The sequence below is a fragment of the Corvus hawaiiensis genome, chromosome 11 (genome assembly GCF_020740725.1).
Source record: "Corvus hawaiiensis isolate bCorHaw1 chromosome 11, bCorHaw1.pri.cur, whole genome shotgun sequence".
Taxonomy (NCBI): domain Eukaryota; kingdom Metazoa; phylum Chordata; class Aves; order Passeriformes; family Corvidae; genus Corvus; species Corvus hawaiiensis.
Genome location: NC_063223.1, coordinates 14,013,110 through 14,031,384, shown reverse-complemented (window position 1 = coordinate 14,031,384; position 18,275 = coordinate 14,013,110). Strand labels below are relative to the sequence as shown.

The following is an 18,275-nucleotide window of genomic DNA, read 5'->3' as shown; positions in this document are numbered from 1 at the left end:
GCTTAATAAGCAATATAGTAAGATACCTGGAGGGAGAGGAGCTCTAATGGTCTTAGCTGCCATTCTCCTCTGTGTGGATGGAACTAATGTGGTTGGTAAGTGTTTCCCTGCCTCTGGCCTTGCAAGTGCAGGTTGCTCCCTTAGGAAAGAAAGTAGCTCAAGGTGTACCATGGGTGTTCTTCAGGTGTGATTGAACCAGCTAGACAGAAGAGATTTCCTCGAGCGTAGAGGAATTTTAATCCCCCATAATTTCAGTGTTTTACTGTGAAGTATCTTGGTGAACAGGTAATGGTAGATAATAGGTTTTTCTGACCACGTCCACATGCAAGCTTAGGAAAAGTTCTAGCTTGTTGTTTGCATATCTGTTTAGAAGTTATATTTACTTTTTGTACAAGAAATGTATCTTACTGGGCATTCTAAAGCTGTAGCAGAAGTTCACATGTTTACAAGAAGGGGTAGAACTTTCATATGATCAGCCTGATTTCTTCTAGTTGCTCGTTGCCCAGCAGATGTTGCTGTTGAGCTTGGTTAGGCCTCACTGTGCAGCTCATAGAATCATCTGCCTATTTTAAGAGCTATGATGCAGAGTGATTGGGAGCTAAGTTTCCTCCTTGATAATTCATGTCATCTACTGGTAAGTCAATACACTGTCCAGAAGCTTAAGGTACATCTTGTGCGGGCGCATGTGTAAATAAATAAATGATATTAGAATGTCTTTTTTGACCCATACATTATGTTTTTCACTTCATTACTGACTCTGAATTCTTATGAAACTTTCTGCTTTCATTTGCAAAGCAGTTTTGATAGCTTGATTTCTATAATTATTTTGAGGGAGGGTGTTTTTTGGCTATTCAAGTGAGCCTTTAAAATGTGGTGGTGCAAAGGGAGTCTGATAAACAATCCATAAACAGAATATCCTCATTAATAATCTCTTTGAATGTAGGATCTGGGAAAATCTATCACCTGCCTCATGCAGAATCTAGGAGATGAATTATATTTCTTATTTGGGGTCAAACCCACTGCTAAGTCCAGCAGCTGCTCTGTGTATTGATCTTGCAGACTTTGTGCTCTGCTCCGCAGTTCTTTGGGATGTGATTCTCGTTGTAATACCCTTATTTTGGAACTAAAATGTTTTTAATGTGCATCTCGGTTGCCTGCCAGCGATGATGCCTTTGCTGAGTTCATACTTTTTTCCAGCAGCATCGAGAGCACTTGGAAAGCAGCAGTGATTATATTCCTGAAGGTGGCACTGAAGGGACACCCATGAAGGCTCCTTTCCAGGGGTGGAGCGGGAGCTGCTGAGCCCTCAAATTGCTTGCATACCAATGAAATGTCTCAAAGTTTTTGCTTATTTGTTTTTGTTCTGACTCTAGGTTCTCCAGGAGTTACCATAATATTTTTCAGGATGAATTTACGCTAAGTTTTTGAAGTTCATCGCTTTCTACAGAAATTGTAGAATCACAGAATGGTTTGGACTGGAAAGGACCCTAAGGATCATCTAATTCCAACCATCCTGCCATGGGCAGGAATGCCATTCTCTAGATCAGGTTGCTCAGGGCCCCATCCAACCTGGCCTTGAATGCTTCCAAGAATGGGGCATCCACAGCTTCTCTGGACAACCTGTTGCAGTGCTTCATCACCCTCTGAGTAATGAATTTCTCCCTAACATCTAATCTAAACCTGCCCTCTTTCAATTTAAAAACATTGCCCCTTGTCTGTCATCATTTGGAGTTGTGAGGCCACTGTGTGCTGAAGTAATTTACAAACTGCTTCTGCCTTTATTTTCTGACCATGCTGCTTGGGGCTCACTTTCCTGCTTAATGCATAGATCTAGAACTTGTGATATTGCTGCATGTTCATGCTGCAGAGGGGAGGACAAGTTTGTTGTGAAGACAGTGCAGGTTTTCACACAAATGGTGTGGTATGTCCTCAGCCACCTCGGATTTCTCTTTGTTCTTAAGCTCTCTTGTTGGTTTCTAGTAGTGTTTCTTGGAGGGGTAGATAACAGCTGTTGAGGGCAAGTTTGGTTTTGGAAGTGGTTGAAGAAAGTGGCAGATGCTGTCCTAATGACATCTCATGTTTGCTATCAAAAGGGAGATTGCTGCCTCCATTCCTCAGATCCTCTTTAGGATTCCCTGATTTGACCTACACCGTGGCCTTCTAATGAGATACTGCCTTCCAAAGCCTGCTTTGTAAAAAATTCCTATTACATCTGTGTCTCTTTGGCTTTGACTATCTGCAGTCAGTCTGTGTAGACTGAGAAGGCCCATAGTGGAAAAAAAAAGGAGTTTCTCTCAGCAAAAGTTTGAAATGTATCTGCAGTGCTTTTGTAAAGGTAGTTTTTCAGGTCAGTCTTCACTGATATGGGAAGTTTCTGACTGATTTGAGTAATTTGGAGCTTAAAACATGAAGATGATCTAGCTGGCCTTGGCTGAAATGAATTATTGGTTTTAGCACACAGTCTTCTCTTGAGAGAGAAGCTGGTGGTTGTCTGGAATTCCTGCGGATTCTTAGGCAGGAGATTTGTATCTTTTCATCTGTTTTCAAGAAGGAGAAACAAGTTATAAAAACCACTTAAAGGTTCAGTTAAGAGTTATTCTGGCTGCATAACTGCCTCCCATAATAACTTTAATATGCATCATCCTGAAGCTCCTAATTGGCCCTGGTGTTGGCAGGGCTTTCAGACCCAGCAGAATCTCCAATGTTCAGCATCTTTTAGGAAGGAATGTAGCCAGGGAAGCACAAAAGATGAAATGGCTGCATTATAAATTCTGACTGACCTTGAGAGTCCTTGTTTTAATAAGCAGGAGGATGCTGTTGAAGCCATCTAGATGAGACCAGTGGTGGGAGCTGTGTGTAGGTGGGCAGTTGGTGAGGTGAGAGGAGTGGATGGAGAAAGGCTCGTGGGTTTGGTTGGAGGAGGTGGTTTCACTGAGGGCCATGTACCTACTTATCCTGTTGTTTCTGTTGCTGGTTGGAGTCTTGTCTGTACTGACACTAATTTTTTTTTTCTGATGGGTGCTTGTGGGGTTGGGCTGTGGTTTGAACTAACCCATTTTGTCAGAGCTGGTTTCTTTATTTAGGAAATTACCCCAGTCAGTTGTTCCTCTCTGCTTAGTGACTGCCTGGTCTCTGTGTGGGTGCTCATCAGAGAGATCAGAGCCTGACTGACTGGCAAGGTTGAAATTTTCCTTAGCTTCTCCTCTGCTCCCCTTTTACCTGGGTGGAGGTGGAAGCCTGCCAGGCTGTGCTGGGGTTGTGTGGTTTCTATGAAGGATGGAGAACTGTCATTCTCATTCTCCTGGGCTGTCAGTTGGACACCTTTTGCAGACCCTAAATTCCCTTTAAAACAAAGCATTTGGCTTAGTTTATTTCATTCCATTAAGTAATTTCACTGCTAATGCATAATTATCTACAGCAGTGACACTCGTCTATGCTTTAATTATCACAAAGCTGCACAACTCCCCCTCCCCCCTGCCTGGAAGTTGTCACTTGTGCAGGGTGGTTTTGCAGAGATAAGTGTGTAATACACGGCAGTGCTTTGGCTCTCACAATACTCAGACAGTTGCTGATTGCTAAATGTAGGCAATAGAAGAGGCAAGGATTTTGGTTTTCTATTAGTGGTTTTTATCCATGTGGAGTGAGAGACGTTGGGAAGGAAAAAGCTTATCAAAGCTTCATAATACTGGCTTGAAGATAAAGATGTGAGCAAGTGCTGATTGGAGGCATCAAGCTTATAGGTGTTAGGAAAATTTGTAAGCATAAGTATTTGTTTTTCTTTTGAAGAAGTGCAAGAAATGAAACATCACTGATCCTGGGCAGCAGCCCGAGAGCCCTGTTTGTGTTTAAGGAAGATTATTTGTATTTTTTTTCCCCTCCCCTTCCCTGCTTTGTTACTGACTCTTTTTGATAAACACCCTCTCAGAGTGCAGAAGAACCCAGTAAAAATTATTGATCCAGCCAGTCATTGTGAGGAAATATAACAGAGATTCAGGGTATTTACTCCTGAATTGGGAGAAGATGCATACTTGAGTGAAATACCTGCTGTTTCTTAACACCACACACTTGTGTGTTAAGGAGTGATTTTGTTAAAGGAGAGGACAAGGTCAGCCTGATCTGAGTAGAGGTTATGTGGGCAGTTTGATACTTGTGTCATTGAAAGGTAAAGGTCTGTTTGGGAATAAAGTGATCTATAAAAGATTTCTAAACCCTTGCAAAATGAAGGCAGAAAAACCCGGAGGGGGCTCATAATTGTGCTTCTCTAGTTTCACAAAGCTGGGAGAACTGGGTTGGAGACACCTCATTTAACTTGCAATGATGCGCTGAGGTTTGTGGATGAAGAACACCTGGAGCCTGTGTCAAAAAGAGAGCAAATCTTGAGAGGGACCTGATAGAAATGAGGATGGTATGAGGAAGCAAACCATATGTATTATCTTATAATAGATGGAAATGAGGCCATTTGTTGGTGTTATCTGCTGACAGAGATGTTCTGCCAACCACCTTTGTTTGGCACTCTGGCCAAGATGTGCAGTATGTAATTGTGCTCCAGCTTATATCCTGACTGAATTCTTAGGATTGAAATTACATTTTTTCATGTACAAAAGCATTGAATTTTTTTCCTTTGTATTGTTATGATGAAGGCAATTTTTGGTTGCTGACTGTCAGGAATGAGGAAGGGAGGACTATACAGCTTGTGTTACAACATGCATCCTCAGTCTCTACTGCACCTGGCTGGCAGCAGTGGCACCTGTTTGAGCAAGATTCCTTTGGCCTAGAAGTATGTGGTATATTTGCTTTGGCCCAAGGACATAGTGTTAAGTACGTCACTTGAAGACCTCGCAGCTTGCTAAGCTCTAAATCTTACCATCAGTCTCATACTTGTGTTCTGTGGTACTTACCACTCAGATAAGTAGACTGGCACAATATGGTGGTCAGTTTGGCTTTCATCCTCTCAGGAAGAACTGTACTTCCTAAAGAGGTTATATACTCACCCTACAGTAATTTAGTCTTGGACCTTTCTTTCTGGGAACCTGAACATGATTGACAAATTTCCAAATGTGTCTTCTCTAAATGCTATTGGTTCAAATACCTTTCATATCAGGCCATGGGTACTCACACAGAAAGAAAGAATTTAAAGTGACAGAACTCATATCCAGAACAGTTGTTGTGTTTTTGGTTTTGTTTACAACTTGCCTGAAAATCTTTCCATGGGAGCACGGAAGTAAACCCTGACTTAGTGGCTTTTCTGACTCATCTGATAAAATCCACTTGCTTGGTTTGATGTTTCCATCATCTGCCTATGTTATCTGATTCTCTGGACCTGTGTTCTCACCTTTGTAACTCACTTTCCAAGTAAGAATGGGATAAGATGTCACTCTTAAAAAAATTAATTTGGTTTATGCAAAGATACAGGGGAGAACAGGGAGATGAGGAGAGCTTCGTGATGGAGGTGATGGAGTTCCATTGCCTCACTCTTGGCTGACATGAGTGAGGTGCAATGTGGAAAGAGCTTTCCTTATCCACATGGCAAGGGAGATTGGTTGGTCATTGTAGGGGGACTGCTGCAGAAAAGGGTGGGCAAATTATCCCAATGGGGCACGCATGGGAGAAAAAATAGTAACAAACCCCATGAGCCTGGGGTTGGGGTAAGAGGGGGCACAGCACTTCTTGGCTTTGTGCACACGTGATGCTTCTGCCTCCTGTGAGTTTGTTGGCAGGTGTGGAGAGAAAAGATCCCAGCCTGGAAAGTCAGCCACCAGTGTGGCTGATGATTAATTGCCCTTTTTAAATTGCAATTATGTCAGTCACAGAACCCGTGAATATTAATTCTGGATTTGCTGCTTGAAAAAGTGAGTGCTGATGAGACGGGTCCATTTTACTGATGTCTCAGAAGTGGGTAAGTGCTGCAGCCAGTAGTTATTACTGAAAAGAAAGGCTGCTGTGACTCTTAGCTTTGCTTTGTATCTGTCTTGCATCTTCTTTTCCAGTCTTTCTGTTCCCTTCTTCAGAATCCTCTCAGTGCTTACACTGGATTTTCCACACTGAAGGTAGAAGGTGGCAGGGTGACACCCAGAGTGAGTTAATCACTGTAAGCAATTTGAGTTACCTGGGTTTGGTGGATGGCTTTCCACCCTTGCTGCTGCTTCCTGAATCCCTTAGAGACTTCAGAATGAAACAGGGATTGCTTTTTTGCTGCTCCAGCTCTTTCCCTTCATCTCAAATGTGTGTAACCATTCATTCCATTATACTAGGATCTTTTGAGATAATTCTCTGATTGTGCCCTGTTGGAAGGATATTAACAGGCAAGCATCAGTACACCATGACTGTTTTCCTTTCAGTAATCTGCTCGAATATATGGATGATGAAAATCTTGGTTTCTTCTGTGGTTTGGGTCTCTCTTATCAGTCCTGATCTTGTCTAGTCTTTCCTGCATGAATCAGGACAAATTGTTGCATCTTGCTTGTGCTTTAGTTTTCTTGGAATAATAGTTATCTCAAAAAGTGTTGTCATGTGTTGATTTTCACTGAGATCTTTGAAGGTGAATAGTATGGTATGTTTTTAGAAAACAAAAATAAAGCCCCTCAGAACCCTCTGGTGGTTTTCTATGCTTTTTTTTTTTTAAAAGATTTGTCTTTCATTTAAAGCTTTTCCAAGTTTTCAATTATAAGCGACTTTAAATACCTAGTTATTTCATTGTTTGCTTGTGGGGTTGGTATATGCTGAGTTATTAAACTGACTTACGATTTGTAAGAAACAGAATTAGATGGTGGAAGTTGCACAAAAGTTGTCTCCCCTGTTTGTTCTTCTTTTAGTTCTACGTTTTGTGTTGTTTGTATAAGTTGATTGTTTCCTGAAAATTTTTCAGAATGGAGGCATTAAAGATCTGGAAGTGTTGGGCATGTGAATGTGAACTAATTACTTCAGTTGATGGCTGTAGTTAATGTCCTACTGAATTAAAGGCACTATGTGATAACCCCTTCAAATGCAAGGGGTGTGACTTGCAGGCAACAGGGAGGCTCTTGCAGTTCTGTGTCAGACTGCCAGGGAAAGGCTAGAGGAGAATGAGATGCAGCAGAGAACAAAACCCGGTATTTTCAGTTTTTGCTTGGTGTGGTCCTTTGCTGGAAGAAAGGCCTCTAGCAGGCAGTTAAGTATATTTTGGTAGAGACTTGTTACCAGCCTGGGTCGGCTGGTAACGAGAGCAGGCCTAGGACAACAGGTTCAGTGCTTCACTCTGGCTTTTCTGTTTGCCCCATTCTTCAGCTTTTATAATTTAATGATAAATCGCTTGTTTTCATCTGACCCTTTCATTTTGGAAGGCTCCAAGCAATCTTGTATGGCTACTGTTGCGCTTTGAGGTGAAAATGAAGCATTTTGTTTTATGAAACCAGGATGTTGAATAGACAGTGCTTTCACAACCAAGTTAGCTTTTTGACACTAGTTCTTGTGGGTGTTATTTTTATCTTCCTTCCTGTTTCCCTGATGCACTTTGTCTTTACCCTGGTGTAGGAACTGCTTTGTCCAGTGCTTAGCTGATGGCATCTAAGCATGGTTGTCACATGAGGAAGTGATCATTTTCATGACCGCTCTGAAGAGGTGTCAGAACTGCCAGCACCCCTGGCTTCCCAAACTGCCATTTACTGGTGCAGAGTCTGCCCTTAGTAACCTGTTGGGAAAATGCAGATTTTTCAGTAATGTCTGGCTGATATAGAAGTTTCCATTGCATTGAAGGAGTAGAGAAATCAAAAGCTTCAACCTCTATTTCTATTTGAGTAGTGTCTGTTTTCCCCAAAAATGCTTTGAAAGCTTTGTTTTGTTATCAGGAATTGAGCTTTAGTTTCATGTTGCTTGTCCTTAGGATAATATTCCCTAGCTAAATGGGGACTCTGAACATTGATTTTAATTAATTGAAGTAGTTCTGAAATACATATTTTTTGTTCTCAAATTGTTTCAGTAGGATTTGTTTCTGTAGGACTGTAGCAGCGCACATTGCAAACCCTCCCTACAAGACACTGCCAAGACACTCTCTGTTTTAGGTGGCACCTGACAGACAAGTCCGAAGCCTGCTGCTCAATGGTATGAGGTGTGTACACTCCTTCTGTTGACACAAGGTGCAGATATCAACTCTTCTTCAAGAAATGCCAAGGAAAAGTCATGTTTAAAGACTGTGTAGGATTAGAGGTGATTTCTGTCTTTAAAAATATGTCTAATTATCCCTCACAGGGGAATGGTATGATACTCCAGTGATTTATCTTGAAAAAGAGTTTAAGCATATCAGGTCAGCAACTAGAGGTGTGCATTCAGAAAGTTAAGGTGTTTTGGAACAGAATGGGCTGATTATCACCATCATGTCAGTAGTTTCGATTTTTGGGGACTGAGAATGGAAACTAAAACTTGGAATGGCTCTTTGTCTTGTAAGAGAGAAAGATTTGGCTGTAACTTGTACTGTGACTTGAGAGATCAACCAGTGTTGTGGAAAGGTTGGGAGGAGAAGGGAGTCTGCTTTTGTGTGTTGGTACCCTACTTAGTGTGTGCATGTTTCTTCCCCAACATCATGTTAGTAGACCTTGTCCTTTTTACTTGGCAATTCCAGTGTTTGTGAGTTCAAGGTAGGCTTTTCTTCCTTGGGGGCTGTGGTCCGAAAAGGATCCTGCACTTACAGCTCGAGCTCTGTGACCGGCATGAGGAGGAAGGTGGGGATGGAGGACGGTGACTTCAGCTGCTGCCTGTCTCATTTGTGGCAATGTAAAGAGCTTTACAGAGACAAGTAATATTTTGCAATTGAGTTTCTCTTTTAAAGACACTCTGATGCTAATGTTGATTTAATAAGGTTCTCTCGTTCTCTCTCCTTGCTTAATTTGAAACGTCTAATTTTGTGCTTCACAGTTCTGCACGCAGAATTAGTGAGGCAAGAGGAGCCGGAGGCAGGAGGAGCAGAGTGCCACACCAGAAGTTGCCAGGGGAGATTGATTCAATAGAGTGAAAAGGTGCAAAAGGTTATGTGTCCACAGTTCAGAACAACGTGATGGTGGTACTAATGAGAAGGAGAGCTTGATCCTTTAAAATGTTTTAAGATCTCTGTGAGTCTGTATAACCAACATTAAATGGAAAAGGGAGCATTAGAGTGTTGGTTTCTTTGAGTGGATTTTTCTTTTGATTTTATATGTATGTAATATATAATATATGACAGGCAGGAAGGATAATATCCTGAGATAAATAGACATTTTAAGGTTTTTATTTTAAAGGTTGTTTTGCTAAGTGTGGCATTTATTTTCAGAAATGTTGAGAGGTTATGAGAGATTGTGAATTTGATCTGGCTAATTTATTTTGGCTGAACCTGAATGTGTATTTTTCCTGCTAGAATTTTATGCTTGTGGAATAAGCTATTGACATCCATGGACATTTAATTCCTTTGTCCTGGGGATAAATGTAGACTCCCCAAAACCACAGTGCCAAAAGATTATCTAAAATATTGTACAAATAATAGTGGTAGTGAAAGCTTTTTCTTTGCCTCCTGCTTTGTTACTGTGCCTTTCCTCTTCCTCATAGGAAACCACTCCTATTCAATGGAGTTAATGCTTAATTTGCCTCTTGCTTGAGTTGGATGACAGTTCTTCACACAACTGAGTGGACAGTGTAAAAGGAGTACAAGATGTGTTCAGCTTAGTTTTATGATAAGCTGCCAACATGTTTCTTTGAAAACCTCATTAAATCGCAATTAAATGCACAGGAAAAAAACCCAGGCCATTTCAGTGAATACTTGATAGATGAGTTTGTGGTTTTCAGTGCCAGCCAGGGGCATGATCTGCTTCTTGCAGTTGGAGCTCAGTGAAAGCTTTGGTGAAGTCTGACCACAGAATCACCAGAAAACAGCTGCCAGCACTGGAAGCTGTCTGTGGACGATGATCCTCTGCCTGGGTTTCTTTCATGTCCTTGGTCAGAGAGAAGTATCTGCTTCCTGATTAAAACCATGTATAAGACCCCCCCCCCCCCCCCACTTTCTTCTCACATTGTTTCTGGTAATAGGACCTGCACTTTGGCCAGTTGCTTCTGCTGAATTTGATAGCTAACACTGGATTCTGCAGAGTTATCTCAAACACTTGGCTGGGGAGTGCACTTGACCAAGCAGGCCTGCATAGGGAATGAAGCTTTAGGCCTAACTGTTAATACAGATTCTCAAAAAAGCCTGAGCCTGCCTTCGAGGGTTTCTTTTCTGCTGACTTCCAATGCCTATAGTGACTAGTCTCCAGGAATATTTATCAGATCATTTTCCTGTCTGGTTATTTCCAGTCTATTGCACTGGTCAACTTATTTGATCAATAAATCAATCAACAGGTTCTTAAAATTACTTTCACTGACTTTGGAGGTGTAGTATTCAAAAGGAGGCTACAGAAAATAAATGATTGTATGTACCCCAACTATAATTACAGAGCAAACAGAGTGGAGATATGCTTGTAAATAGTATCTGCTACAATAAATATAGCAATCTGTCTTTAGGGTTCTATGACACTGTGTTGGATTGACTCTTTAAATCTGCAAACTCATGAAGCATGAGTCTTGGCTCTCTCAGGTCATCTGACTGCTATATTTAGATCATACCCTATTTTAAAGCTAAATTTCAAGCTTCTTGCTTTTGATTAAAAGGTCCAGAAATAAATACTTCTCTGGTTCCTCAGCATGCAACGTAATTTTTGAGCTTCAGGAGCTTCACTGACAGCAAAATGTTTTCTTTTCCTAAGGGAAGTTTCTCAAGCTGTTTAACTCTTCCTGCTGCACCCAGTCTCTGCCACCTTCTTCTCGACAACAGCAAGACCTGGTTTGTGATCCTTGTTGATAGACTTCCAGGTACTGCTCCTTCATAGAAAGAGAGAATGCTCTCCCCCCACCCTGAATTTTCCAAGCCATCTGCCTTAAACAAGAGTGTCTTGCACTGCCCAGTAAATGGTCGTTGAATCAGCTTTGAATTCTTGTAGTTTTTAGAAACATTAAGCACTTGCACAGTGGGAAAACTGCTCTTTGCAAATTGTCCTATCAAATGGAAATCAAAATTTTGCTGGCAGTGGCATAGATTTGTGAGTTGCTCTTGATACAATCATGCCCTAGAGATTGCAATGTAAAAATAAAGAATACAGTTTTACAATAGCCTGAAATCCTTGTTGCTGAATCTACAGTCTTCTTTTTGCAGATGATTTCATTATGATATACTCGGACTTCATTAAAAGATGCAACCTTGCAGCGTTTTCTCTTATCGCAGCCCTGAGAGGAGCCGAGAGTGTGTGCGTTTGAGAGCCAGTATATTCTCTTCCTAAAACACACAGTGGGTTGCAAGGGCTTTGGAAGCAAGAATCAGAGTCTCTAGTGGACATTTTGTCTGTAGCTCAAAACCACAACTTAATTGGCAGCCTTTTCATAACACTGACTGTGGCCTAGGATGTAGGGAATGCTGCAGGTAAAGATCAAGGTAGGTTTTCAGAATTGGTTGTAGGGAAATTCAGTGCATGCTGCCTGTGTGTCTTAATTGATTGGAGAAAATGAGGGAGATTGAGATCAAGTTCCTCACTTCTATGCTTTTCATTTCCTGGGCAGTCTCTGATTATTCTTTCCATGTGTTTTTACTTCATAGGTAACACCTTACTACAAGTATGGTTATGTATGTGTACTACCCTAGACCATTTATTTTGAGTCCCCTATGCTTTGTGTGGGCCTTTCAGTAAGGCTTTGGAATCCACATGATTTATACTGAATGTTAATTACTGCGTGTCTTTCCCACATGCATCTTGGCAAGTTGGTAGCTTGGAATCTGCCCCCCAGAATCATACTGACCCTGCAAGGCTGTGTAAAGTGTGCTTTGTGTACATCTGGGATGAAAGAGCAGGCAAAAGAGGAAAATTTACAAGGCTGTCAAAGGGGTAAAAACAAACTGTGTTGTTTGAAAGTGCACCTGATTCTCCACCTGCCAAAGAATTTCATAGACAGACAGAGGATGCATGACCGTGGCTGAAGGCTTTCAAGAATTTTCTTAAGTATGTAATTAAGATAGTCTCTGTATTAAAAAGCAGCCCCAAAGTCAACTGCATTTCTTTTAAACTGTGTAGTATTTGAGATAATAACTTTTAAATTAAAAAAAAATTAGGTTTCTAATCTGGTGGCAGGAAATTTGTGTTCTTTCTGCTATGCTAACCTGTGTCCATTGGCTGGTGCCTATAAATATCTGGTTTTTTCAGAGGCAGGTAGAAATTCCATGTAGTGTCTGAGAGCAAATGTGGGAAGGGAATTCCTTCTGAACACACAGGGTTCATGATTTTTACTGCTTGGAGGCACATGGGTTGGTTATGAATGCCATCTTGATCTTTTTCAAAACAGTGGTTGTGTGTGAGGTACTATGTTTGACTCGGAAGCTAATATATTTGGTATTTAAGAATCTGGCAAGAGAGAGCTCTGTCCCCATATGCAGGCAGAGCAATGAGACTGGGATGTAGGCATGCATAACTGTTATTTCCCCCCGTCTGTCCTATCCCTAGAAAGCCATATGCCACCCTTAGGCTAGTGTAATGGGAGTCTGCATTAATGATTATGAGCTAGAAATAATCCAAGAAGAGTTGAGTGGCCTTTGTTTCTAGCTTTACAAGAAATACCTCATTGACTCAGTAGGGTCTGAAATATGTTCTGGGATAGAAAGTCATAATACAGAATTTCATTATGCCCTTTCTTGAAGTTTTGGTTGTTGGTTTGTTTTTCTTGTTCTAAATTGGTCAAGGACTTGAAGATTCTTAAGTCTAATAGGCAGAGTAGGAATTTAAGCAAGAAGGTAAAAATTTAGGATGAGTTGTTGACTCACCTGCTATGAGAAATAAGCATCTTGAGCATACATCTCTAGAGAACCTACACTCTGCAAGATTTCTAAAACCATTGAATGCCTTGTCTGTTGGCAGCCTACAAAATGAAAACTGTATGTATGCATGTATAGAAGTGGTGATGGGAAGAGGAGAATGTGGAAATGGGCTGGAGTACTAAAGCAAGCAATGAAAGCAGATGGTTTACTTTGGATGTTATAAAGTAGGTTTCTCTTAATTTTGTTTTAAATGAAAACCATCAACGGTCAGCATTGCAAACCTATTTGTAGCAGTGCCATAAGTATTAGGATGCAGTTGTCCCTGAATCATAGAAGGGCAAAGGTTTTTTTGGCTGCTTCCCATCTTAATGTTTGCAGAATTGTGTATGGTCTGTATACATCAAAGTTAAGCAATTTCATCACAGCCTTTCCTCAGAATTGATTGCTGTTCAGTCTCTTCCTTCTCCCTCTCCATTGTCAGTTGGTTACATCTCAGACTCTCATTACATTTAATATTGATACTCCTTCAATTTTTCACTAAACTGGAAGAGTTGAAGAGTCTGGAGTGGATACTGAATGTCTAGATATATTCTTTAAATACTTGAATTCCTATCATTGTGGACCATGATAAATTTAGAGCTGGATTATTGCTTTAAGAAGAAATGGCTGTTTGCTCATTCAGTGATGAAGTCTGGTCATCAAGATGTTGGAATATATGCTGCAGAGCTCTTCAGATACTGATATGAGTGCAAAAGTTGTTGCCAACAGCTGTCTTGGGTTTTGGGCACCTGCTGCCTCTCATTTCTCGCATCTCCCACTCTATCTTCCACTCCCGAAGCTGGCAGTGCCCCTAAAAATACTTTGTGTGGAGTTCTTAAGTAGGAGATCTCTACCAAGCTGGTAGTCTGGATTCCTGAGTCATTGGTCACACTGCAGTGAAATCTGTTCTGTGACAAAGTTATTGACTATGGCAAGGAAATGGACTTTAGGGGGAAGCTGGTTCCAGTCAGGTTACAAAGGCATTGTCCTTCCAAAGGTCGCTGCCCTGTGCTGATCCCTTCCTCCTTCCCCACCAATCACAGAACTGCATTTTGATTGTTCACTGCCGTTTTTACATTTCCCCACACTGTGACAGACTTGAGTGGTGTGCATGATGTGTAAGGGTGATGCAGTGTATGGATCTGGGAGAAGTTGCAGGGAATTGCCCTTATGAGTGAAATACTAATTTGGTGCTGTCTTCTTGATTCCATTGGAAGTTGGACTGTTGATACGTATGTGGGAAGGCATCCCCTGCCTGTATAATGAATGCTCAGATGTGAAATTTTCAGAAGCACAGATGTATTACTCACATAGTTCCCATATCCAGCCAGTGTCTTCTCCAAGTGCCTGTATGAATCCCTAGGACAGAGGTTGCTGGTTTGGCCTGAGATCCTGTTTCTGTAACCTTTTGCTTCTGATACAGTTAGGAGGAATATCTTGATTGGGTTTTGACCTCAAACGATTAAGTCCAGTATTTATTCTTGTTCCTGTGGTTGCTGTCCAGTGGATTACCTGGAAGAGAAAAAAACCATTTTCAGCAGAAGAGTCCAGAAGTATTGACCAAGGGTGTTGAAAGATGACTTGTGTCCCAGGGCTGGAATTATAAAACTCATGAGCTGCCATCTGGGAGTTGGAAATGAAGCTCACTTAGGGAGCAAGGAAACCAGATACTGCTCATTTCTTAAACAGATTGCTTAGACTTTGAAAATATAAATGGACAGGCTGTGTCTCTTGTTATCAAAACTGGTAAATGCAGGTCTGCAAAGAGATCTTGGCACATGCTTGGAAGTTAGCAAAACTTAAACCAGTAGCCCTCTTCAGTTTTCCTTTTTGTATTGTTTTATTAGTGTATTTTATTTAGTCAGGGTTTTTTTTCCAATGCAGCAATATGTCCTACTGTGTTTACACATTTTAATTTTCCTGTTTCCATTCAGTTAAGTGTATCTATTCCTATTCTTGGAGTAATAATTTTCCCCCCTTCTGAAGGTTGACAGAATTAGAGGCTTTGGCAGTGCCTGCAGAAGAGATGCTCTGTGATTAGTAACAGTGTTACATTCTCTAAAACCCTAATTCTGCTGCTGTGCATTGTATCGTTTGGGGCGCATATTGGTGATAGGGCTGGTTCCTTCTCCTTGCTCTCTCTTCTCAGCCCCTGTCCAGTGCCACTGAGTAAGTACCTTGTGTTTATTTTGTCATGCAAGTGTTTGTCCACCAGGAATGTGTCAGTTCACGGCTCAGGCACTCAAGGATGACAGAGGTGCATCCAGTAAAGAGTTAGTGGTGTGCATGACCTACCTGCTGGAATAATAGCAGGCACCATGAAGAGTGCTGTGTTCCTCCTGTCCATCTGCTGAGGATGGACAGACTTGCAATTGCTAAAATGTGAGAACAAAACGAAGTGCATCTGTCCTGACTGTAAAAATCATCAGGAAGAAAAATGTTATTCAAATCAGGCTTCTGTCAAGATTGGTCAGTGATGACCAGTAAACACCTGTTGTGTATTGGTTTGTTTGGCCAAGGACTCGATGCTGCTATGTCAAACCTGTCTGCAGAAAGGGTGGAATTGGCTTCCCTCAGCTGAAATGTAGATGTTCAGTTCCAGCCCTCTGAGCTGTTGCAAAGGATGAGGATGGACGACACACATATCTGATGACACATCATCCCTCAGTTGCCTGAAGTAGTCACTCTCTGCCATTAAAATGATGGCAGATCCCATAAAAATATTACCTTCCACCGTCTGCTCCCTCTAGCAGTGAACTATGACCAGGAGGAAAGTTCCTTGTGCCCTGTCAACTCCCCTCAAATAAATAATCATAATAGAAAAGGCCAGCCATTCTGAAGTTCCTGCTTAGCCAATGTGCTGCTGATTGAAGGTAGCCCTGAGAGGCAGGGAACACTTGCAGCCCTTGACAGCAAATGAGAGCTGTGCCTGCCTCAAAAATGCCTTGGCTTCAAAAGGAGGTGGTTATGGGCATGAAATGTTTATCATCTTGTACTCGCTTTGCTGCTGCTGGGTTACTGTGTAAGTAAAAAGTAGTAACAAGTGAAGAAGAGGCAATACTGCAACCTGTTTTATCTGGTTCTCTGCACACTTAAATAGGCTTGTGGACAAAAGAAGGTGTGGGTGGAGGCAGCTTGGCTTTGACAGAGGTTTGGACTGTGCCCTGAAGAGATTTTCAGTTGCCTGTGAAGGGGAATCTGGTTGGGAATCTAATCAGTCAACGGGCTTTCTGTTAGGAATCACTCTTTGAAATTGTCCTTGGAAGATGACTTGCAACGTAGGTCAGCTTGTGCATTCAAAAACACCCTTTAAGAGATTTCATGTTCTTGGCATGTAATTGGAAGCAGCACAGTTGTTGATCACCTCCTTTTGAGTCTGCCCAGCATTGCCACGTTCACTGGTGCATGTTGTGTATCAGCATCTCTAACATTGTGCAGCACCTTGCATGGCTCCCTGGAACTGGCTGTTTCCCAGCTGCCTTTGCTTAGCTCCCGCCCTAGATGGGGGTCCCGCAGGAGGCTGTGGGGGCTTTGCTTTGGTTTTGGTTTAGGGGGTGCATGTGCTTTTGTTTTGCTTTAACAGCACAGTTCCCAACAGGGGACAGCACTCCCTTGCTTAAGATGCTTGTCATTTTAAAGGAACTTTTCTAAACTTGTCATCCTAAAAGCTGTATTGCACAGCAGCAGGCGGCCTCCATAAATCACCGAGTTCTCTTTTTCTGCTCTTTCCCTTCCTTTCTATCTTGCGCTCTCTTTTTTTCCAAGCCTGTGGATTTGGACGCCTGGGTAAGCTCTCTTTTTTGTCTGGATCTTGCTTATTCCAAGTGTCATGTTGTTACTGCGCGCGTACGGATTGTTATTGCTGAGCACAGATGCAGGATTTTATTTTCTGTCATTACATTTTAAAAGGTGTTCAGCTAGAAAATTGCATATTATTTCCTCCATAAAGATTTTCACTGGTTCCTTTTGTGTAGCTTACAGCTGCTGAAACCAAACTTGATCTGGTGATGTGTATTGTTGGCTAAGAGAGTAGCAGAAACAGGAGGAAATGAAGGTTATACCAGTATTGCTTTTTAAGGCTATGAGTTGCATCTGGTTTCTAAAATAGAACCTGGTCACCTGCCTTCAACAGAATGAGAGGTAGGACAAAAAGCCAGTGATTTTGTAGGCCTTGTGTGTCTGGAATAGCGATTGCAGGCAGCTCCTCGGTAATGGTGATATTTCTGCTGATGCCAGTGGAGGCTGAGTCAAGGCTCTCCCATGGCTACTTGCCTGGTACAAGCCTCCCTGTAAAGTTCTGCTATTCAGTCTTGGGCATGAAGTACACAAATTGCCTCTTACTATTTCAGTGCTGCCCTTTCAGCTCTGCCATTCCCTTTAGACTTGGCCAGGAACATGCCAGCCAGCTAATTTTGGAGTTAGCTCTGATCTTTAGTGAATTGCTATCAATTCCATCTTCTCATCTTGGAGTCCTTAATAGCATTTGTTTTTCTCCCCTGCCACCTGGACTGCTACCAGGACTGGAAGAGACTTGGGAAAGCGCGAGGTATTAGAATTTGCAGTTGTGAAGTGTGGCAAGCTGAGGTGCCCAGCCATAACATCTCTGCTGTGCTGCTGCAGAGATGTAACTGCTTACCTTTTAGGGAAGCTGATAACTCCTCTCAGCAGAGACAGGATGATGTAGAAACTAGGCATTTGATAGACTGCAGAACCTTTCCTTTATCCTTGTAGCATATTTCCCTGGATTGCTTCTGACTGATTATCTAGGCATCATCTTGCTAGTTTGTCTGTGAGTGGTGGAAGTGCTTTGCCAAGAAGATAAATATTTTTGCAGTAGTCTTGCCAAATGCTGTGACTTGCCTTTTGGGAAGTTCTTTATAGGCTGAGGTTTGGACCTTTCCTTCTAGCTTGAGTTGCCCTTTGCAGAGAGAAAGTTTTTGGGATTTTTGTCCTCCAGTAGAGTCTTCTTCATATCCTCTTCTCAAATTGCAGAACCCAAACAGTATTGAGGAGAGAGACAGCCTGATGGTAGCTGTCAGCTGTGGGCTGTGCTAACACTGCACTTTATTCCTGAGTGCTACATTCCTTACTATCATCTGACCCTGCCAAGAAGCCCTTTTTTTTTTTTTTTCAAACAGATTTCCTCCCTAGTTTTCGTGTTTAACTAGGTGATGGGGTGGGACTGTGATTAAAAATAATAAAAATCTGGTGATATTTTGTGGGGGGCAAAGCCAAAGCTAATTTGGGAATGGTTATAGTTAGAGTGAAGCTGAGCTCTAGATCAGTTGCACAGTCTGATGTGTGGCATGTTGGTGTCAGTTCAGGACAAGGCTGAGATTGTCTGGCTTTGTTCATAGAGAATGAACCAATAATATTTCATTACCTCAATTAGGAGCTTGTAAAA

General features: G+C 41.8%; 1 protein-coding gene across 3 annotated transcripts in view; it reads left to right on the top strand.

The window, feature by feature from the left end:
- The window catches only part of CHCHD6 (coiled-coil-helix-coiled-coil-helix domain containing 6), a 110,158-nt gene that overhangs the window by 15,108 nt on the left and 76,775 nt on the right, over positions 1-18,275 (top strand). The window contains exon 5 of one of the 3 annotated variants that reach the window (XM_048315901.1): positions 16,637-16,657. The exons of the other annotated variants lie outside the window; for them this stretch is intronic. Coding sequence (XP_048171858.1) covers positions 16,637-16,657 — 21 coding nt within the window. The remainder of the gene's footprint in view (positions 1-16,636; positions 16,658-18,275) is intronic. 3 annotated transcript variants of the gene reach the window in all.